The following is a 23,724-nucleotide window of genomic DNA, read 5'->3' as shown; positions in this document are numbered from 1 at the left end:
CATCAACTTCTTCTCAGCTGACCAAACATCCATGCCTCTGCATGTTCCCTGTTAATGAAAAACTTGTGTTTTCAGCTCCCATGGCAAGCAACATCTTCCCATAGTGCCTGACAGTCTCCCTGAGCAAGCACTCCAAATGTTAGGTTGCATCTCATCCATTGATTTCCTTTGTCAGAAACATGACAGACTCAACCATAGCAAGTTAAGACAAGTACCTAGGTGGAGCCTTCCAAGGTCAGGATCCCTGTCTGGGCAGAGTCCTCCCAGCTGCAGGAAGAAGACAGACTAACAACCACATTGGTGATACACCATTTTCATACACATCTTTGCTCTAGGGTATCTCTCACAATACCTGCCTTGTCTTCTGTTGGCAAACTTGACTAGCTAACATTTTTGGTCTCACAGTTGTTTTGGGCTTTCCAAACACTAGCAACAATAGGCCATGCTGCCAAAGAAACTTGCACTCTGGACAAAACTATATAATTAAACCTGTAACCTGGTGCACACTTTAGGATATCAGTAAAGGTGGTCCTTCTGAAGTAATATGTATTTTTAATATGTTAAAATAAAAAGGCATACAGCATATTATTCAGTGTTCCAAAAAATATCAAAGGCACCCTACATACCAACATGTTGCCTCCTATCAAATTGAATTATAATGATGTGTGTGGGTTAATTCCATCATTGCACTTTGTATTCAAGTACCACACTTGAAATTCAGCTGTTTCTGAAGAAAAGCCTATCAGAAGTCCTTGTGCTTCACTCTTCAAAACCACTTTTCCTCACAGTCACAGTCAAACCATCTCCCACCAGAATTCCAAATTAGAAAAGGTTACATCAATGGACAGACAATTAATATCTAAGTCCATAATTTTCTGAAAATAAGAATCAATAACTCAAACTTCACAAAGAAAATACAGGTATGATGATCTGGGCAGGTGGTGCTTATTGTAGTACTACTTCATTATTGAGAGCTCTTTCTGCAACTGCAGGAGGCTGCAAACTACACTATCATTGCAGAGTCTGTTTACCCTGTGTGTCATTTTCTGTTGCAATATTAAACCTAGCCCCCAGTAGGAGATAGGAATTATTATGCTTGGTGAAGGACTAGCAATGGCATATCATTAAGTTCTGATGACTATCTCAAAGGAAAGTACTTTTCAAGTCTGAACTTGGGGGACATGAGGGGACTAAGCAACAGATTATGGGGAAAAACTTTGATCATGTCTCAGATTGATCAAAGGGTCACCTGATACATTTTCAAAAGCTTCTCTGGGCATCCTGGGGACAAATGTAAAAGAGACCAGGAGAGACCATCAACTGCAAGGCAGGCCATAATTAATGAAAACTGACTTCACAAGAGATAAGAAATAAGCCATGATTTGAACAAAAGTCTGGAGCAAAAGCATAGTACTGAATTCCCCACAGTGCACAGATTTTGACACAATGTATATTCAGGAAGGAATGGCTGGAAAAAGTATGGTCACTACTATTTTGTTTATCTTGCTTACCTGGAATAATCAGAAAGAAGACTGGTTGCTTTTTAAATGTATCTCAAGAACTCAAGAATCCAGCCTGTACAAAATTGCTACTCACTTTCCGAACTGAGTAACACTAATGTCCTCTGGCAACAAAACTGCCAGACACTACAAAAACAGACAGATATATTTCCTTGCCCCCTGCCTGGCAATCATTAGCTTCTGGATTCAGTAACAGAGCAATGAAATCCCAGTGGAATTTTATCCTCCAGAAGCCAGCAGTACACTCCGTATACTTTTGAACAGATAAGCAATGGCCAGCCAGAAATTGAGATTTGCATTATTCAAACAAAGTCTAGTGGGGTGCTGTTTCTCCATGTTTCCATCTGACTTCCTTCCTGCCTTGCATGTGGCACCAACTCCTGCACCCATCTGCGTCAATGCAGCCAAATGCAAACACTGCTGTGTGCAATGCCTGCTGCCCCAGTGCCTGCAAAATCTGTTTGAATGGCAAATATAGATCTCAACATGACTTGTATTTCCATCATCTTCCAACAGGACGTTTTTTTGCACTATCCCTCCTACTGTTGGCACGTAACACGTGATGCTTAGGTTTACCTTATACAGGTACACCCCATAGGTGCAGCAGCAGTCACTTACTAGGTGTAGTCTATATGTGTCATTTTGAAAGCACTGTAACAAAAAGACACATGCAAACTGTCCTATTATCTGAGCTCTCCTATTATCTGTGCCCGAGAATGACAGAAATTCATCTGCTAAAGACATACGCTGTGGCTCTACTCCAGAAAATAAGTCTGCACAATAAGATTGAAGCCCAACCAAGTACATTGAGAGGATATTTACTGAGTTAACTTGCCTGTCAAGAGCAGTAAGAGAATTAGGGTTCATCAGGAAGAGATAATAATGGATGCTTGCAGTCCTGACAGACAATGCTGCTACAGAAAAATCACATTAATGCAGTGAAGATCTTCACTGAGGAAGGCATACTCTTAATCCAACACCACTAATTTAAGATATAGAAGCGTGACTTAACAATACATAATGGAAGAGAGAACACATAAATCATTAATCAAAACACTTTGTTTCTCTGCCAGGTCTATAAATACCTAGCCAATAACAGACAGAATAAAAACCAAACTAAAAAACTGGTCCCTACTACTGTACTTCAATGTCTAGCTCTGAAATCAAATCAAAGGAAGAAATATATTCTCCTCACTTAAAATTCCCAACCTTTACTTCAAGGCTTTTGTTTTTTTTTATCTGGATTACAAATTAAATATGTGAACATGTCTCAAGTTTGGAAGGAGGAACAGCAAAGGACAGCAAGACAAACTACAGACATTAAATACTCTACAGAGTACTAATGTTATTCTAATGCAATTTTTCACAATGTTTTACTGAAATTTAAACTGTTTTACAGTTCTTGACAGTAATTTTACATTTAATAAATATAAACACAGACTTTCTGACTATTCAGAAGTTCACAGTATATTTTGCTGGGATTAAGTTCCAAGACAAAACCTGCTGTCCCACTTCAAAATGATCACAGCCTCACTGCAAGATGCTACACTCTTTTAGAAGTGTGAGCAGGGGCAGTACAGCTATGATGAGGAAATGAATGAGAAAAGTACATTTCCTGTGAAACAGCAAAAGCATTTGAGTATTCTGACCACAGTGTCAAACGGTGGGGGGCCAGGCTCCAGGCAGGAATTCAGCTTCACATAGGAAATCCCATGGCTGCCACATACAAACTACACTTTTGGCTGTCACATGACATACAGAACAAATGCATGTTGTGATGAAGATCAGTAGAACTCCAGACTTCTCCACTTTCAGATAACACATGAAAGCATAAATGACATGACAAAGTTCACAGGAATACAGTGAGAAGAACACACTTCTGTTTCCTGTTTCACACTCTCATGCTGACAGCATACATACACCAATGTGAAGCACAAGTGTTACACTGCCTTTTATAAGCAGCCTTTGAAAAGCTCAAATAAACCCTCTTTCCAATATATTGTTTCCAGTGACTTCTTTACTAAGAAAATAAAGGCAAGGTAATGAAGTTCATCATTAAAAGACTACACTTGCACAAAAACATCCCTACTCGCTGAATAAAGTGAGTGAAAGAAAGAAAACCCTTTCAATATAACAGTGCAGAAGTAAATACACGAGTGTGCAGGGCAAGGGTCGGGTTGGGGAGAGGAAGGGGTAATATTAGTCTATCAAAGAAAAGGTGCAGTTTATACAGTTATTCTGTTGCTACTTACCGTATTGGGTACATATGGCAATCCATAAACTTTCTCCTGTGTTTCCTTTAAAATTTCTGTGGTTGACTTTTTTAGAGGGTGTTTACCATGGTAGATTTGGTCCAAGACAGCATAAAAAACCTGAAGAGAGGAAATACATTTGTCTTTGGCACATGTTATTGACATAGGAAAACCAAAAAAGACAAAGTAAAGAACATGAGAGATGGACTAGGGAGGTGGAATAGTTTAAATATATATGGTTTGGAAATCTTCTATAATTAGTATAACATACTAATGTTATACAAGGAGAGAAACAGGTTTTTGGAATACACCAACCACCACCATCATGACCTTTCATAAATCCATGTTTACGTCACTCAGCACACTGGGAGTACCAAACTGTCTTCACCTTTTAAATAAATTAAGATCTGTCCCTAAGGCCCTCCAGCACTTCCCCTTTTCAAGAAAAGTATTTTTAAATAGATTTAATAAAAAACTCATATTTTTAAGTTATTTATTTTAAAGTTATTTAAGTGGACACTGCAAAATAAGCTATTTCAAGACATGTACATGCAGCCATGAGAACACTTCATCCCTGCAGGGGCAAATTATGGCTTAGGCAGTGAACATAAGAATTCTGTTAAGAATATTACAGAATCAATGAGGTTGGAAAAGGCCCCCAAGATTATGAAGTCCAGCCTTGACCTAAAAGCACCATGCCCACTACACAGAGCTGCTGATGCTACTGAGTTTCTGCTAGAGCCCTGCAACAGTGTAGTACTAAGGCTGATCCTTATTTTAGCTTTCACCATCAGAGCAATAAATTGTGTAAGGTTAGCTCACAGAACACTGCACCAGGAGGGTACTTTGCCAGAAGTACGAGCTGCTCCATAAGCAATTTTTGTGCATGTGAACTACAAAAGAATGCAGATGCATGACCAAATAACTGAGGTGTTCGGAAAGCAGGAAAGCAGCACAATTTAAAAGACTTTCCAAGCAAAGAGAGCAAAGCGGAGTCTCTGGTACTGTAACAAACAACATGAAACAGGAATGGACAGAAGAAATTATTGCAGCCTTTTTTTTTAGTATGAAGATTTCCTATTTTGTGGCAGTGCAAGGAAGACAGATGACACCCACTGCTGTACAACACAAGATATTTTTAAGAAGTTTGGTGGCTCCAGATGCTTAAGGGAAGAGGTCAGGCCATCCTATGGTCGGCACACTTCATAGGAAAGCTGACAATAAGGAGCCTCAATAAGCTTTTTGCAAGGATTGAATGAAGTAAATAATTTACCTAGAGATTCAGGCCCAGTCACACTCCCAGGGTGCATTACCATCCCCAATGATAATAAACACACTGTTCCAGGGACTATAACCATGAAATTTTATGGAAAAAAAAGTTTTTTGTATGTTTTATGTTACCTAAATAACACAACCCCTTGAACCTTTGAAAAGATTCTTTATTATGGAATTCTAGTACAAATAATTCTACTCTTTAATAATTTATCAGAATTCAGAATCTTTTTATTTGTTCTCGATACAACATGTAGATTCACCAAAATTGTGGCTGTTTCTAAAGGAGTATAATCCTTCTGTTTGAATAAGCTGTCTTCTAACATAAAGAATTCTGATAAATGCTTTGACAGTCTCTCTTGGCAAATAACAAATGTGCACACTGATTTTTTTTCCCAAGAAAAACTGAGGGTTATAAGCAGAGGGGTGAATAAACCATGACTTGCAGGAGCTACTCCTAGATTTCCTGCCATGGCTAATGAGGAGAAGAGAGGGCAGTAAGACTCAATTTGAACAATCACCCATTAATGATACTGCAAGTTTTATGTCCCAGGTAGCAACACTGAACAAGACCTGTAGCACCCAACATTGTCCATCTACAAATGCAGAGTAGCCAGCAAGCATCTGTTCAGACTAAAATTATTAAGAAAATATTAAGAGAAATCTACACAACACTGCAAAAATACTTTTTCATTCTTATTTATGCAAGAGAAAGCAGCTTTACAATGGCTTTGCATTCCTAGTCACTAGGATCCCATTAATTTTTTTACACAGTTTAACAAAAACTACAGGTTTATGACAGCAAGGATGGCCACAGTAAGTACCATGAATAGACCTGAAAATTACCTGATGTAATATCCTAAAAAGCTCACTTTCTCCTGTCACCTTAGAACTTTTTAACTCTGCAGTAGTCATTTCACACTACTTCCCCTCTCCTGTCTACAAAACCCAAATCAAACATGAGGAACTTCAGCATCTGACAAGAGACTTTAGTGCCAAGCTTCAGCACAGCTTTGATCCTCTTTTTTCTATCTCCCATCTTTCTTTGGACCAGTCTGCAATCGCTCTTCAGTGTTCTTCACAAGGTGGGGGAACTGCATCTGCACTACAGGGGACCTTCTCTATAGTAAAATTTGGAGTGAAGTCGTTTGTGGTCAAGGAGCAAAAGCCAAACTCATAGCTAGGAAGTGGGGAAATGTCAACTGAAGGCCAGTGAAATGTTCTGCCCAAAGAACAATGTGGTGACAAGGAAATGAGTCACTGAAGTCAGCTATAAGCTCTCCCTTGATCCTGGCACATGTACAGTGTGGGAAGAAAGCTATGAGCCAGGCCACCTGGACAGCATGGTTAAAAAAACCATCCCTGAAAATAAACTTGGATGAACTTTATACCCACATGCATTTCCATCTACAAACCACAGTTCTGTGTGTTTACACAAGCCTTTGAAATGGGAAAGGTAAACACATCCCAGGACCACAGGATTTTAGGTGATACTGGTGAGGAGCAAACTAATACTTAATATCAAGCAGTTGAGAGAAGATGATTTCTAATTTCAGTAAAACACATTTCTCAAAAGACTTAAAAATATAAAAATGCCATCCAATACTTGTTAATCTTCATACTGTCTCTCTATTTTGCACTTACATTGGTATTTATTAGTTTCACTTGATTCCAGTTCTTTCTAGCTCCTTGTCTGCTTAACAGCATTAATATGCACACATTTAGGCATTTTCCAGTGAAGTTACTATTGACTGAAAGACTGGGATTCAATCTGCCTGGCAAAAGCCTTAGGAGAAGATGTAGGGGTTTCTCCTATCTTTCCTTCTGAGTAACTGATTACACGACCTAAAAGAAAATTCAGAGGTATTATAGTTATGAAAAAGCAGTAGTATTTCTCACTTTCATGTGCCAATAGACTTACTTTCTGAACAGGCCATAGAAGAACCTCTAGGTGTTTTCCACACTGCTGGAATATTTGTTAACATTTTTTCTACTTTTAGAGGTCAAATATAGCTCACATAGCATCTAGCCATCAATACAGAATATAGACTTTGCAAAGTCTGAAGGAACAGTATTAGAATAATCATTCACAGTATTTTCAGGTATACAGCTAGCAGTACATATATATTTTCACATTTGCAAATTAAAATAGATTTTGCTTCAATTAATTATTATACTTTTTAATCTGCATGACTTGCAATATGCACTTCTAAAATGGAAGGTATCAGCTTTGTATTTGCCATGTAGTCAACTTCTCTGGGATGTTTTTTTTAATTATTCAACAGAACAGCTCTGCCAATTTGTCTCCTTGAAATGAATGCACACTTCTGCAGGTTTTACACCTGGCATCTCCAAAAACATAGTGCTGAAAGTAGGAAATGAATAATATTATTCAGCATGGCATTGTGGTCATCTGGAATGTGTTGGAACTAGTTTAACTTAATTTCCACAAGAAAAATTTTATGGCAAGCAGCCTGCTAAATCACTGTACCACTGCCAGCACCAGTCAATCATTAGGCACCCATGGGAACTTGAGCCCACCAAAAGTGGGTGTTCTTGAGACAGAGGGTGTGGAATGACTCCAAGACAGACTCTAAAGAGGCCCCAGGAGCAGCTGAGGGCCAACAACAGCAGGGCATTCACAGCCTCACCACAAGCAAGTGATGCAATGACTTCTCCTTTTGGAATACCCTCTCCTGCACCACAGAACAGGGAGGCCATATCACTTGTGAATATATCTGTGACATATTGCTCAATATCCAAGTCCATTTAGCCTCCACAATGTCAACTTGGTCTCAAACCTTGACAAGATCATAGCAAATACATATAAAAAGTGAAAGAAATCTGTCAGATTGATATTATGGACAGAGACATCAGAAGAGAATGGGTGCATGTCAACAGACTTGATCAACGCTTTGGTGGTTACTAATCTGTACATATGCATTGCCCTCATGAATAAAAGTCCACGATTAAGCATATAAATTTTATTTCAATCCAGAATTTTTTTGCTCAATAAAAACCTCCTGTATTAATTATTTATATTCCTGCCCACATTCTTCCTGGATTATCAGACCTCTGTATGAGACTCTTTCAAAGCCAGCAGTGTGCATTTTAAAATCAGACCTGTAGAGACAGTGCAGTTATATTCTCATGTCACAGAGGTATAGCCACAAGTAGTACCTGCCCAGCCAACACTGGCTGCTGACAACCAGCACTGCGCTGAAAGCACAATTCAAAAGTCCATTAAGTTTAACCAACGAAAAATACATGTATACACTGAAAACAGTGTTCAGTCTGGCTTTGACTAGTGTAATGACATATATACAACTTACAAGTCCTCAGCCCAGACTTCTGATTAAAGTCTTCTATGTAACTGCACAGAGAAAACTGCAAATATTGAAGTTTCTCTTTCAGATCAACTTCAGTTAACCAGCCCAGCTCATGTTTATAGACAGGGCTGTGATCATTTAGCCACTTCTCAAAGGATGAAATACCAAAGATGTGTAAATTTGTTTCTTTCCACATATCAGTAACTAACCTTCACTAAGGTACTAGCAGAGTTATCTCACCTAAACACCAGGTTAATTGTAGGAGGAAAAACTATATGCTTTGGTCTTAAGACAAAACAAATAAGAAAACACAATCAAACAGCAAGAACTTGTAGCACACTAAGAGCAGCCAAATGATTACTATAAAAAAAAAAACTTGGCTGGATGCTAATGCTACTCTACACATCTGAGAATTACTGTTGCAGGACTGAAAAAGGCCAAATACCATTTTAGATAGAAATCTGATTTCCTTTCCTTCCATCACTGATCATTTATAGAAATGACTAATCAATCACATCTACCCACAGAAAATAAAGGTTTATGAATTTAGTTATTTCTCCTAACACTGTGAGAGAGAAGTCTTAGATCCTTACAGCTCAGCCAGCAATTTTGATGTGACAAATGGCCACTTTCATCTGGAGCTGCAGAAGACAAGGAGCTCAAATCACATTCTAGTAAATAGATGTGCTGGTTTGATTTTACTATGGTAGCCTCTATCTCTCAGTCCTACTATATTTTAATGATCCAAGGTACATAATATTCCTCTACTTCAAGTTCTCCTTAAATTATTCCATTAACTGAAGAATTTGATCTTAAACTACATCTGGGAATTCTGATAATCCAACCATTTTCAAAAGCTGTGGTTTTCATTATATTTTCCTATAGATATAAACATCTAGGTTTAAGCAGGCAACACAGAATATGTTCAGAAAAACAAATATAAAAAAGTAATATAAAAATTAATAATTTTAAATTAACTTTCATACACTTAGATAACACATCTACATTAAAATAAAAATTTTGGTCAAATTATAAGAACAAAAATAGGTTTCATAAGTGCTGAACAGTGAGTAGAAACTAGAATGCAAAACACATACCTGGAGTTGCATATCAGCTGCAGCACACACCTTTTTGGACTCACATAGTCTAGACACCATGTTTTTTGGTAGCGGCTTGGAAAAAAAAAAACAGGTCACATTTAGACTTGTTGTTTATTTGTAAATTGTGTTTAAATAGCTAATTACTAGAAGAGCCTGAAGATACAAAAAAATCCATGGTGGTAATAGAAGACATTTGAAGTTCTTTGCACTGAGGAAGGAAATATTTGCCCAGCAAAGCATTAAATGGCCAATTAAGATATCAGCATTAATCCACATAGCAATAGGGAAATCACTAAGCAAAAAGCTGTTTGTTTTTCTATAAACTGATTCCACATTCCCTTATATGCCTGTTAAAGATGTTATTACTATTTTTAGACATAAAGAACAGACTGGGGCAGTTAAAGCCCTCCCACATCATATAACTCATAATACCGAGCTTAATAATACTGGGTTTTCATAACTTCAACTGAGACAGCATCAGACCTTCTACCCTAATCCACATAAAAATATTTAGCTGTACTGAACACTAAATACCTACCCTTTAAAATTTTTAACAAAGTTAAATTTATTCCACATCTATGGCAATAAAATTATCCGTGCCACCACATACTGAAAAGTCAGAAACACTTTTCAAGTAATTATAAGAAAACCTTTTAATCCAGATGTCTGAAAATACATCCAAAGACTTTTTAATGCCACATTTTTAAGAAATCTGTCTATGAATGCTTGACCTTATGCTTCTTCCACTACTTGCTGAAGCTTTTCAAGAAATGTTTTTCCTAACAAATATTTTTGGTTTTTCCCCTAGCAGCTTCCTTAACCCAACAAATGAAATATGGTTAAAATAACTATATTCTTGCTACAAAATTAAAAAAGGTACTATAAGTTGTACAATGTGTATAGAGTTATGTTTAATACCTAGCATCTCTATGTTACAAAGATGCTAGGTATTAAACTTGACACTAAAATCATAACTATGCTTTTACAGTGTGTTGAAGCAGTCAAGAAATAATCCAAGAAAGTCTACAGATATGGCAGAGTCATATGTTTAGAGTCTTTGCAAATTATATGAATTCCAGACAAACAATGTTCACAGAATAAAAACCCAGCTCTAGAGAAGTTACACCTAAGTGAAGAAAATTTTATCAGTTGACTCCAAAATCTCAAAGTTGAAGCAGGTAAGAAGAATTCTCTGCTTGTACAGCTGCTTTATGGAGTACTTGCTAAGGCTTGCAACCTCTTCTCCAAGTCAAAAGTTAGTTAGGTCAAGCATGGTATATAACCAGAGAATTTAATAAGGCAGAAAGTAAAGTAGAAAAAGAGTTACAATTGGTTAAAGTATTTTGATTGGACAATTATTCTCCCTGTTCTATGAATGTCTCTGCCTCATTCTCTTACACAAGTATGGCATCCTTCAATGCCCTTTCATCTCGAAACTGAAGTGCATCTGGATTTTCAGTAACATGGTTTCAACAAGGAAACCTATAGAATTTTGAACAGATTTTGTTAAGCACAAAACCTATCAGCAAGTTTTGGCAGCTTTTTGCAGGCTTTGTTTTTTTCTTAATGAACTAGTACAACATGGAATTAAACAAAACTTTCTTCTAGGGGCATCTTATGTCAAATAGAGCAAAGTATGAGAAAACTGGATAGAAATTCTTAAACTGTAATTTGTCAGTGTTAAAGACCTGAACAACCAAAAGTTCAGCAACAGCATGTATATTTTACAAAGTTGTCATAAAAGAGTGTTAAAGAGCTCTCCTACCAGTAAGCTCAAACCAACTCTTACCACACAATGGTATTTCAATTTTATATTTCTTCCATATTAAATGATGGCAAGAGGAAGTTCTTGACACTGAGTAAAACACAGGTAATTTTACCAAGAGTGTCAAATAAATTGCTGTTAACTTTTTTTGCAGCCATATGAATGTCAAACAAATAATGCCAGTCTACTGACTGCATTGAAGGGCAAACTCTACTGTTTGAGCAGATTAAAATTAAGAAAGTACAAGTCATTCTTATGACTACACATGTTGACAAAAAGGCAAAGAGGAAAAAACATTTATGTCTTTCTTAAATCTATCGGTGTTAATAACCTGGCTCAAAGATTGTGTTATGATCAGAATTCACAAGCCAAGCATAATTTGGCACCAGAAAACATTGCCAAAATTAGATTAAATGGAAAGAATTTAAATTGATAAAGAAGTCTGTTATTTTTCCCAAAACACCTTTGGCATCTTAATACTTAAGATTTCAGGGAAGCAAAATGTGACTCCAGAGGGTTCTTCAAAGATCACAGCTCCACTCCAAGGTATGCTTCTGTGAATGTCATGCACACAGATATGTTGAACTGGAGCACATATTGTTTCAGGCAGTAGAAACTATTCCTCCTTGCTCCATTACAATCTCACGCAGTCGCTTAATAAGCAGCTGAATGAATTTTTAAAAGGCATCAACATTCTTACTTCTCCTGAAAGATTAACTCTCTGATAAAACCAGAATGAGACTGTCATCTTCCTTCTAAAAGAAAGACTTCATAGAGCTTTGCCTGAAACTATGTCATTGAATAACCACTCCATTTTTTAAATTTAAACACTACATGCCTTTCTTTGAGGTCCACTATTCTAACCTTCTCCATTAAGTAACTTTAAGATCTTGGAATGAATTTTTCAGCATGTTTTTCAGGGTGGCTAAAAGAAAAGAATTCCTTGTGTCCCAAAGCATGCTTAACTCCTTACCGTTGTGTAGTAATTGCAACACATTACAACTGTACTATCTGTGGGCTTATTCTTGTAATCATGCTAATATAATACTGGCTTTGTAATTCCATCTCTGTGAAAAATTAACTCAGTTCAAATTTGAATGGCTGAAACACTGGCCTTTGTTCAAGAAAGGCTCCAAAGTCATAAGCTTAAAATTATTTAGCTCAGACCTACCACATATCTCTGCACTTTACAAATGAAATTAAACAAAAACCCAGTGATACAGAATGGCACTCATGCACCAGACTGTCTGCTTAAGCACTGTAATGCCCTCATTTTGGTATGGCTTGATTTCATGAGCTTACCTGACTAATCCAACTTTAGTTACTAATTATTACAGTCCTCTCTATTTATTCATTTTTTCTCAAGGATTTTTTGGTTTGAGTCATCTTTCAGATGAAAGGAAAACTGGGCTTGCTATTTTCTTGAAACAATTAGATTTGTACTGGCCAGTTTTTTCAACTAAGTTAAAAAGAACTGCTCCTTTTGACAGAAGAGCTTGCAAGCTTTGTCACTGCTCAACATTCAACAGCACAACCTTTCAAAAGGGGGAGAAGGCAGAGACAAGCTTTCTATAAACTTCAAGATATTTTGGGCCAGAACCTCATGATCTACATCTAAATAACTCTCATCTTTGAAGGTCTGCCCATCAATTTATTTTCCTGCAATGCTACTGAAATAGAATTTTCAACCGTTCACATGTTTTAATAATCAAAGCACCTCTTTCCCCTCCTCTTCCCACAAGTGTAAGCACTGATTGTAAGTGCAGATCCTCAAAGATTAGTCCTTCTAAAACTGACTTTTATAGAAATGGCTAATGTAAGATGAGATCACACTGGCAAGTTTTTCTGATGCAATTAGGTTCAGTAGGAGTATTAGAAACCATACCACCTGAAGTTTACATGCAAAAAATAGAGTGTAGATGCAGCAACAACAAAAGAAGGATGCTTTGTCAAATTATCTACATTGCCTTCAACACAAACTGGGTCAGTAGCAAGTTCACCTTCTGCCAACATCCAGCAGAGTTCAGCTGGTGTAGCTGGTGCAGAAAAAAGCTTTCTAGCAGCCTTCTAGCATAGAAAAGCTCATTCTCTTAATCGATAAGAAGAAAATTAATGGAACTTCTCTTATTGAGAACAGCAACAACATATTGATTCAATGGTTTCACAATTTTCATGTTTTACCTTTTTTGACCACCTTCCTTACTTCCCCCTTGAAAAAGGGTTAAAGTAGACTTTTTTTTTCCAAATAAATCAAAAACTGGAGAAACAAAAATAAAAAATCAAGTTTCCGATTTGCACAACAGAAGAATTCATCAGGGAACAAGCAGAGAAATTAAGCCCCAAAAAGATCTTTGTGAAGTTGAAAATGTAAGAGAGATGGGATTTTCAAGTCAAAGTACTTCATAACATAGACACAACAGAAAAGATTACTTCAATCTATTTATATTTAAATGATAAACACAGAAATATGATATCAGAGTTAAAATCAGCTTAGATGAACCAAATAAGCAAAAGCAGATTTATATATGTTGGATAATGGCTTAAAAATGCATTCTAAAATTTTGAAAAAGCAATTAAAAGAAAGCCATCTAACGCTCTCAAAAGCCACAGAGCAGTTTCAGGCTCCTCTTCTCATATTCCAGCATAATCCATTCCTGCCCTCTTCAAGACTGGATTTTTACATAAAACCTTTCTCAATTGCTCTCTGAAAGGGGAAGATTTCATCACCAATAAACAGAAGTAGTTTATGGAAATGCCAAATGGGACAGAGTGTCTGGTTCTTAGCTTTTGCACTGAAACTAAACATGTTTTAGATTTGTCAAGTCATTTTGAAAATACAAAGCCATAAATAATGCTCCACAAATCTCTTTCAGATGTTTTAGTGAAGCTCATTCTCTGAACTCATATGCAATCAGATTAACTCCATGCTGTTTAAACACTACATGAACTTTATAGAGAACATTAGAAAGTCATATTTCTGTATGCGGATTCAAACAGATAAATGATCAACACTCTTGAACTGAGTTTAAGTCCCAGATTTCAAAGAGACCTTTCTTAGTGCAATAAATTCTGCAAAAAGTATTGCTCTCTTGCAAAAAAAAAAAAAAAAAAAAAATATATATATAATTTTAAAAAGATAAAAAAAGAAAGAAAAAAGGGAAAAAATAAAAACTATTAAAAAAAAGAAAAAACTACAGAGCAAATTTTTCAGACAGTATCTATTAAAATAGAAGTTAAACATTTTACTAACTATTCAATGGAGGCAAACATAATTCTACTCCCATAATACTGAAATGCACTGAATGCTTAGTATTGGATAAAAACCTCCAATTAAGTATAACACTACACAACTAAGGAGGAATTTTTGAAATGTCTGTGTAAATATAAATAATTTTCTATTACCATTCTTAAAGTGACTACTAAAAGTCACCTGGCTACAAAAAGCACTGCTTTCCAAACACCCCACAGAAAGCAGATCCTGCAATGGACTGATAAAGAATAACTTTATGTACAAACGGCACCAGAGTTTTAATGCAAAAATTCATGACTGACAGAACCTAATACCAATATAATCCTAAATAGAGCAGTATGTTTTTCATCACAAAATATTTCACTCACTGCCCTACACTGTGCTAAAAATGGAAATTTTGAACCACTGCAGATCATTTCCATTCACATCCATGATTGGCTACCTGAGCTTTATTTTAAGACAGACTTAAGAGAGTTCAATAGCAAATGCTATTTTTGTTGTAACTTACCTGTCATTATATTAAATAATTCCAATCAACTTGATGCACACAGAAGTTGTTCACCTACTATACCTTGTAGGAAAAAACAAGGCTGGAAGTTTTAAATATGCAATTGGAACCTAGGCTGTAAGAATCTAGTATTCTTCCACAGATCACATTTATCTTTTTTTGCAATGACAGTATTAACATTATTTTTTAATAACTGAAATTGTAATACTAAAATAACTTTATCCATTGCTTATTTCTACTTTAAACATTATCCATTAATAACACATATAAAGATGATTCTTTTCCTACATACATTTACTCCTATTTTCAAAATTTTACATTTTTCCCTACCTGTCCTGTTTTATAATGCCTTGCAAACTGGTTAACCACTCGATAGTCATTTGCAAAGTACTCCATCAGAATTGAGGGAACTTCAGCAAAATCAGTAGCACATCTGGTTCCTAGAGGTAGAATAATTGTACACATTAGCATCTGCTATTTTCACTAACAAATAGTTAACTCTTCCCAAAAGGTTTTGCAACTTTTAGTTTGGACTTTTGGTGAACTTTAATGTTCTTTTATTTATTAAGTCAATATTTTATTTCCATTATTGTACATACTGCCAGAAAAGCTTCATTATAATCCTACACATTTTACTATAAATCACAAAGTAAAACAAAATATTTGAACAGCTGGGTGAGGCACCTTATAAAGCTCTGGATCACACCCTTTTTAAACTAAACCAGACTGTAGCCAAACTGGCCCTACATGAAACACCAAATCTTTAAGTGTCCTAAACTTAAATTAAACTACAATGTAAATAATACTCTGCCTTAATCCCATTCACAGTTACAAGTTTTAGCTTCCATCTGTTTGCTGAGCTTACTTATGCTTTATATTAACCTTGTTTTATGATACCAAGTCATTCATTCAAGGAACACGCTTGCAGATTCAAGACAAGTTCTATGTAAGTGCAATGAGGTAATACCTCAGCTGTTACTATTTTCAAAAAGCACTTTCCCAAAAACCTTATTTACTCTAATCTTTATCAGCAGCTTACCCAATGGAAGTTATTAAAAAGCATAACACATTGCCAAATCAAAGCTGAATTTCTAATTTCTATAATGTTAACAATGAAAAGTTGTTGCTTTCACAGTGGACCCACTGGGTCAACACATCTATCCCTGTCAGCCAGAGACAATGTCAACATTCAGAATCAGTCTTAAATCCCAGTCTGCTTTTACTTTTATTTGAAGATTGGTTTTTAAAATCACTCCTTTGACCTCTACAAATGTTCTCTAATTTTTAATCTTAACTTATAATCTGTTTACATTCAGTGATTCAGACTGATACTGCTCTTTATAAATAGCATTTATCATACTAGTTTTTACCTACTAAATTAAGAGAAACTGTATTCTCTCTGAGCCATCATTATCCAAAGGCAAGATAAAGTCTAAGAAACTATGCATTCTAGTTCTCTGTACCTGCTGCAGTTTGAATTCACCTTCAGACTAGACATGCAAAATGAACATGCCCAAACACTTTCACCAGTACCTTTACCATTCTAATACTTACTGCTGTTAGATATAGCTCTGATGTAATTTCAAATCACCCTGAACCTTTTCACAGACACATTAGCTATATGGACTTCTGCATTGATACATAAAACTGTGGTTTTTTTGTCCACCACTGCTGAAAAATCCGTTTGGTAGCAAAAATTCTCCTTGTATTCTGAAAATGCATGATCTGTACTGTGTAGTTCTGAATTAAAGAAAAGTAAGGCAAGAGAGAGCAGGAAAGATGCCAAATTACTCAGCTCATCTCAACTAGAATGTCAAATTTTTTTGTGCTTACAATAGCCTGTTTCGATACTTCACCACCCTCATGTTCCATGTGAGCAGACAGCCCCTAACAGACATCCCTGGGACAAGCCCTTTGATTTTTACACATTCCAAATCCATTAAAAAAGGATTCTCTGCAGAAACAACACCACTGACCTCCAACCTCCAATGCTGCTTTTGCAATACTAGATCTGGAGTGAAATCCCCTGGGATGCAGGACTGCCTGGAGCTAAGGCAACACAGAAACCATACACAGGGACTCCTGGAAAATCTGAGCCTCACAATTAGCCACTTCCTGCCCCTTCAAGAGTCTGACATGCAGAAACACATGATTCAGCACAAGAGGAGAATTCACACCAAAGCAGCTATTTTGGGCATATAAGTATTTCTGTAGCTCAAGATGAGCAAGGCTATATGAGTGGAAGGAGTAGGAAAGAGCCCTTAGCTGTCCCAAAGACTATACAGAACTTATACTGAAGGAATTATGCAGTGTTCATCTGTTTTAACTATGTCCAGTAATGACAGACTTATAAAATAGTTCAGCCAACATTAACTTTAAATGGACAACTTAAAAAAAAGAGTATTTTGCTACTGGGTGCAAAGGTATCTACTGATAAAACATTAACTTAACATTAACACCCCTTTGTATCATTAGCATAAAAATGGTAAAATATATTAAAAAATAATTTTTCAGACAAGGGATTCATAATTTCACCTGTTTCATAGTTTGTTTTTTTTTAATACGTAAATGTCTACTGCACTTGAGAGTTCCAGCACATTATTATGGAAAAGAATGTACCAAGCTGTCCACAGGTTAAAAAAGTAGCATACCAAGCAGCCTTAGCCAACATGGGTCTTTGACCTCTTTGGCACAGCTGCAGAAGGTAATAGAAGCCAGAGATCTGCCAGCCAATACCCTCACTACTCTCTGAAAGACCTAATTCACTAATTTTCCTTTGTTCATTTTCCTAAGTAATTTCCAACCCAGGATTCCATGTGGTTTTACAGTAGGTACAACCTATTTCCCAACCTCCAACTATTCCAATGATTATAAACTCCACATAAGACAAACTTGAAAGAGTGGATACCACCAACAGAATAAAAATCAACAGTACATAAAGAAGAGATACAAACACCTAATTCTTATTAGAAAAAGAATATTCAAGTGTTGTTTGGTTGAGTTCTACATAATATATGCAGATCTGATAATGTATTGTTAAATCATCAACAGTATAGAACTATTAACATGACAACCATTTTTGATTCATACTCCTTTTATTCTTTTGTTTTGTTCTGTCCATTTTTAATTGTTTTTTTAATCTACTCCTTTCTTCTGGAAATTAAACATTTGACTAAAACAAAAAAATCACTTTATTACTATAACTTTCTTACCAGTGACATGCTGGTACCGAGTTCTTCCCAGCATAGAATGCATAGCATGTCCCATTTCATGGAAGAGATTCTCCATCATGCCAGGACTTAGTAGTGTTGGTGCACCCCTTGCTGAATTGGGAAGGCTCAGCATAAGAACAACTACAGGTAGCTGGTACTCTCCATTTTCCTTTAGCCTGCCTCCTCGAACTGTAAAGTGACAGTCCTTTTCAAGGTAAAAGCAAACATGGACAGCCAATGTCATTGTATCAATGATACTAAAATAATGATTAAATTAAACTAAACTGTTAAATCAAATCTGAACATATCATCAGTTAGATGAGTAGAATTCAGTGCTGCCATTTGACAACACTGTTTCTCCATCCTTACTATAGACTTCAAATTCATAAAGTAATTACTTTATTCCATAAAGGAAAGGCTGTGTTGCTTTTAGAAAATAAAATTATTTATGTTTTAGAATTATCAACACCATTCAAACTTTCTAACAAGTATCACCAGTGACAAGAATTTACTAATGTGTCAAATCCATAATGTACAGATTAAAGTCTCTCCTCCACCTTCAGCAGCAACTTCTTTCTCAAATATACTACACAGAACTACTAGTATATTGTGAAATACTAGCAAAACAGAGTTACATATTGAACTAATGTAGATTTAAAGATTGTCCATACATCACCTCATGAAAGGTGGTAATATGCAGATGCTTCTGCTGAGTGAAGTGTCTACTGTACTGCATCCTATTACAAATATAGTGGCACTAGGTAGTGACTGAGCCACACCACTTAGAAATGTCTACATTTTTAAAGAGAATTTAGAATAAAAATTAGTTGAGTGTAAAGATTAGAAAGTATAAATGTGAGATTGTTTCTACTTGTAAATAGTAGGCCAGAAAACAAATGTTTAAATATCAACCATTTCTCTAAACAGAGTTCTCTAAACACTTCATAACACCTGTTATTCTGTACCACAAAGAGTCTGAATTCAGCCTATGGGGTGTTTTTTTTTAATAAAAGCTTGCACTAAAAAATATTTTACCTGAATCCACACATGAAGTTACACACATTCCCTGTTTAAATTTATTTTAAAATGAGGCAAGTTTTACTGAATTTATATTGAACACAAATAGCATTAATGCTATAGTCATTACTTATATAAAACCCAAGCTGAAGTCAGATCATAAATGTTACCTGATGTGGTTTATCAGGTCGCTGGAAGAAGTCACAATAGATGTACCCTAGCAAACCTTCAGTTTCATGAACAACTGCCTGAAGAAAAAAAGAATATCATTTCCATAGTGAAAGCACTGATAACATGCAAACTGAAGACCTAATATTCAAATCCCAAGACTTATAATGAAGAAATAACAAACAAACTGGGAATAATTAATATAAAATCTGTTCTTAATTTTAATTGAAAATAAATACATGGACAAAATTCATATCTTGTATCTCAAACTACAGACATTTCTGCATTTCACTCAAAACTAGCCAGTCACAGATTAGTATTAAAAGTACTTTCTGTGTTAAAAAAGCCCACAAATGACAAATAGAAGCTGATTTACCAAGGAAATAAAAGAAAGAGTAAGAAGTAATTATAAATTGACCCACAGTACATAAAGAACAGCATCTCTTGCTGGAGGCTGAGGATATAAGAGCAGTGCAGAAAACGTGGCAATGAATAAATAGGAACTTGGTAACCTGATGAGTAAGTTACTGCCCAAGTTTTAATTTCCACCCTCCCCTAAAAAGAGGGCAGAAAAATTAAAGTAAAAATCAATCTCAAAGCAAAGATGACTTAAAGAGTAAAAAAAAAAGAGGTAAAGACACATGACAGCTAGGACACACATCTCCAGCATTCTAGTCATCTATGGTTATCTACAAATTGAAACTAAAATTAACAGGGCCCATTCAGAAAGATGCAACAATAATCTCCAAACAGAAACTGGTTTTGATTCAGGCATCCTTGACACAGAGCTCTTATTAAGGATATAAAATACCAAACATCCAAAAGGCACTTAAAGAGATGATAATGCTATTGAGGTCTAACTTCAACTAAAATTAGACAACTAGTTCATGTTTTTGATAGGTATCCAAGTTATTTTCTTTTAAAGTTTGATTCATAGCTCACAGGAACACACTATCTTGTTTATCTTCCCTTTGGTTTCAGAGGCTGGGAACAAGAATACTTACCAACTTTCGAACATCTTCAGACCATATCTCTCCTCTCTTTGTCTGTTCAGCATAGAGAGAGATCCCTAGGAGCTGACTGAACAAAGAGTTCAAACCTTCCATGCACGCCCCAAGAGAGAAAAATGGACAGTACAAGCCAGGATCAATGTTGTACCTAAGGGAATACAAGAATCCCAAACCAGTCAGTCAGCAGAGCTACATAAACTACAGTACTCACCTTCAAGCTACAGAATGCCACAAAATATACCAGCTCAGCCCAAAGACCCTCAGTGAGCATATCTGGCTTTATTTTTCAAATAGTGAAACCAAGTTACAGACACAATGCTTTGCAGTACCTCAATTTTTCTTACATTCAAATCTGGATACCAAATTCAACAGATGTTGACTATGATTTTTAGAAATATGGTCAACATGTAGCCTAAACAGACCACAGCAACATGATGGGTGGCCAAGCAGTGGCTTTTGATACTCAAGAGGCTGCTGGCACTCAAGTGCCTTTCCCATGCCAAGGCTGCATTGTGTGACTGATCAGAAAAACAAGATGGCTTTGGCTGTGGTGTAAGCCAAATCCCCAGCCAGGGCAGGAAACCCACTGGTAAGCACTGCTGACTCTGCAATCTTGCCTTTCACTGCAGCAACAGAAACACCAAGTACACACAATCACCTCCCACACAAAAATTACACCTCAAGCTCTGGGGACTCTCTTGAACCATGCAGAAAATATCTTACAGCTGCAAGCCACCTGGAAATTTCAGTATGCGACACGGATTTCAAATATGGCCAACATAGCTTCTTGAGCCTAACCTCAACCAATAATGTCCAAGATGCTGTAGTACAGAAGACACTCATAGAGAGGAAGAAACCATACATCTGCATGCATGCACATAAACAGAATGAACAAAAAATTCAAAAAGTAGTTCAGTGATGTATGCAGTCTGTAGAAGGGTTTACACTCCCTGAGACTGACTCTAAAAAGTAAACACACTACAAGTGTATCAAGCAAATAAATGCTTTGCAAAATTACACCTTTCAGAAGCTGATTAGCACCACACAACTCTTTTGAGGCAATAGTAAAATCAGAAATGGAATCTGCTTATAGTTATGTGTGCACCCCAAATGGCAAAAAATACTCTTGCCTCATTTCACATACAAAGCCCAAGTGTTATTTTATACCATTTTCTAGTGTCTGAGAGCAAAGACTGTTTAAGTCTAGACAATCTCAGTCACTGAAATTTAAACATGCATCAGCTAGACTACTATAGCTTGACACCAAAGATGAGAACCATGCTATTTTAAGACCTGGGATCAAAAGGCTTAGTCACAGACCAGCTGTGAACAGAACCAGCTAGTCCCTACCTACATATCTACCCTTCCTTCCTTCCCACTCCCCCAGAGAAGACCTGAAAAAGAAGCCCCCTAGGGATACTTCATTTGCCAAAGTGCTGCTGACAACTGCAGCTCCAATTCACTGATGAGCATCACTGAGCTGTGAGACACAGCAGGGTGTGGTTACTCCTCTAAGCCACAATATGGTCAGGTACAAGACTTTGCTTATTTTCACACCACAAATGCAAGAAAGTCAGTGTATTCCATTCTATTTTAAACTATACTAGAACATAGAAAATAAAGCAGATTTTGCCTCTACCACACTGACACAATTTTTCAAGAATTTCACACTTAAATTCATACAATGCATGCTTCCATGTACACATATTCCTTCTTACTCAAAAAGTCGTTACACCCAAGGAAATAAGCATGATATAAATCGCTTTAGATCAAGTTAGATAAAAAGACTGAAAGCAAGTCTCTTAAAGAAAGCAGAAAAGATGAGGTAATTTTCATATAAGCCACAGAAATTCAGATACAAAGGACACTGATTGACACACAGAGCTCCCCTGTCCACTTTGACATAAAGGGTCTGTGTTGAATATCCTAAGAATTTTTAACTCAGTAATTCCTAAGAATTGCAATACTTTCAACAGTGGCTCTTTTTGCAAAGCTTTAGCAGGTAAGTCTCAGATGTCTCCACACTTTCATTAAATTGTCCAGTGATTGTGTTCTGGCCAGACTGTTACCATGAAAACTGGAACACAACACCAAGTGCTTCAGACCTCCTGATTCTCCTCTGAAGCTCTCCCTCCATACAGACTACAAGAGCTGTTAAAACAATCCTTCTTTGAGAGCAAATCATAACAACCTCCACAATAGTTTAGAACTGGTTTTTGTCATATCACTTTAAAATTTTGTACTATCATCCTACATGCCACTATGAATAGTAAGCTGAGTTTTCCATTTGTAATTCAAAGAATTGCTTCTTTAACTAATATCTACAAAAGAACTGTCTCAATACACACCACGGACAAGCTCAAGTGGCTTCACTGCACAAGGGCTCTTTGCAGGGCTTTTTTGCCAAGTGCATTTCAATCAGTCCTGCCAAATCTATGCGTATTTGCAAAGCCTGCACACCCTCCTACCCCTCAGAAATCCAGTATCATCCAGGATTCCTGTGCTATTTCCTCCCTGCCCAGTGAGAGAAGAGAGACAAGCATACAAAGTATTTCAAGAAAGAAACATATGACAGAGTACTACAAACACACACTTCAGCAAATCAAAATTTAACACTACCAACAGCTCACATTCATAACAAAACATCAGATTTTCACAGCTGAAGGAAATTAAAACATGTTACTCCCAACAGTAAAATACTAAGAAATTAAAGAACAGCCCCTTGAAAACACTTCATGAAATTAGATAACTTTTTCACAAGAAATAAGAAAAATCAAAAGGTGTAGAGACTGCTCAAAATTAAGAGCATAATTTTTTTGTTGACGGATCAGCTAACCCTGTAAACCCTTTCCAAGTATATGAAAGACAAGAAAGTCACCAGGTGCAGTCAGTATAGAGTCAGCAAAGGCAAGCCATGCTTAAATAACTTGATAACCCAATATGACGAAATAACTGGCCTGGCAGAAAAGGGGAGAGCAGTGCATATCACCTCCTTGGACTTGAGTGAGCCCATAAAGCCATCACAGAGAAGCTGTCAATGTATGGGCTGGAAGAGCAGACAGAAAACTGGCTGAATGGCAGGGCCCAGAGGGTGATCAGTGCCACAATGGCTGCTTGGAGGCCAAGGACTAGCAATGTGCTCCAGGGGTCAGTACTAGGTCCAGTCCTGTCCTGTCTAGTCATTGGCAGATAACACTGAATTATCATCCAAACTGGGAGGAATGGCTGATATGTCAGAGGGTCTTTCTTCCATCCAGCGGGACGTTTACATGCTCACAGGATAAATGAGCTGACAGAAACTTCAAGAAGTTCAAAAAGTTC

The 23,724-nt window shown here is 36.6% G+C and overlaps 1 protein-coding gene across 1 annotated transcript in view; it reads right to left on the bottom strand.

Annotated features, from left to right (window-relative positions):
- MIPEP (mitochondrial intermediate peptidase) overlaps window positions 1–23,724 on the bottom strand; it is a 65,050-nt gene that overhangs the window by 17,784 nt on the left and 23,542 nt on the right. The window contains exons 11-16 of the mRNA XM_021530635.3: window positions 20,398–20,551; window positions 19,396–19,473; window positions 18,209–18,413; window positions 15,327–15,436; window positions 9,471–9,545; window positions 3,773–3,892 (exon numbers count right to left, since the gene is read on the bottom strand). Coding sequence (XP_021386310.2) covers window positions 3,773–3,892; window positions 9,471–9,545; window positions 15,327–15,436; window positions 18,209–18,413; window positions 19,396–19,473; window positions 20,398–20,551 — 742 coding nt within the window. The remainder of the gene's footprint in view (window positions 1–3,772; window positions 3,893–9,470; window positions 9,546–15,326; window positions 15,437–18,208; window positions 18,414–19,395; window positions 19,474–20,397; window positions 20,552–23,724) is intronic.

The sequence above is a fragment of the Lonchura striata genome, chromosome 2 (genome assembly GCF_046129695.1).
Source record: "Lonchura striata isolate bLonStr1 chromosome 2, bLonStr1.mat, whole genome shotgun sequence".
NCBI classification, from domain to species: domain Eukaryota; kingdom Metazoa; phylum Chordata; class Aves; order Passeriformes; family Estrildidae; genus Lonchura; species Lonchura striata.
The sequence above is the reverse complement of the archived record's forward strand: the minus strand, read 5'-3'. Positions and strand labels throughout refer to the sequence as shown.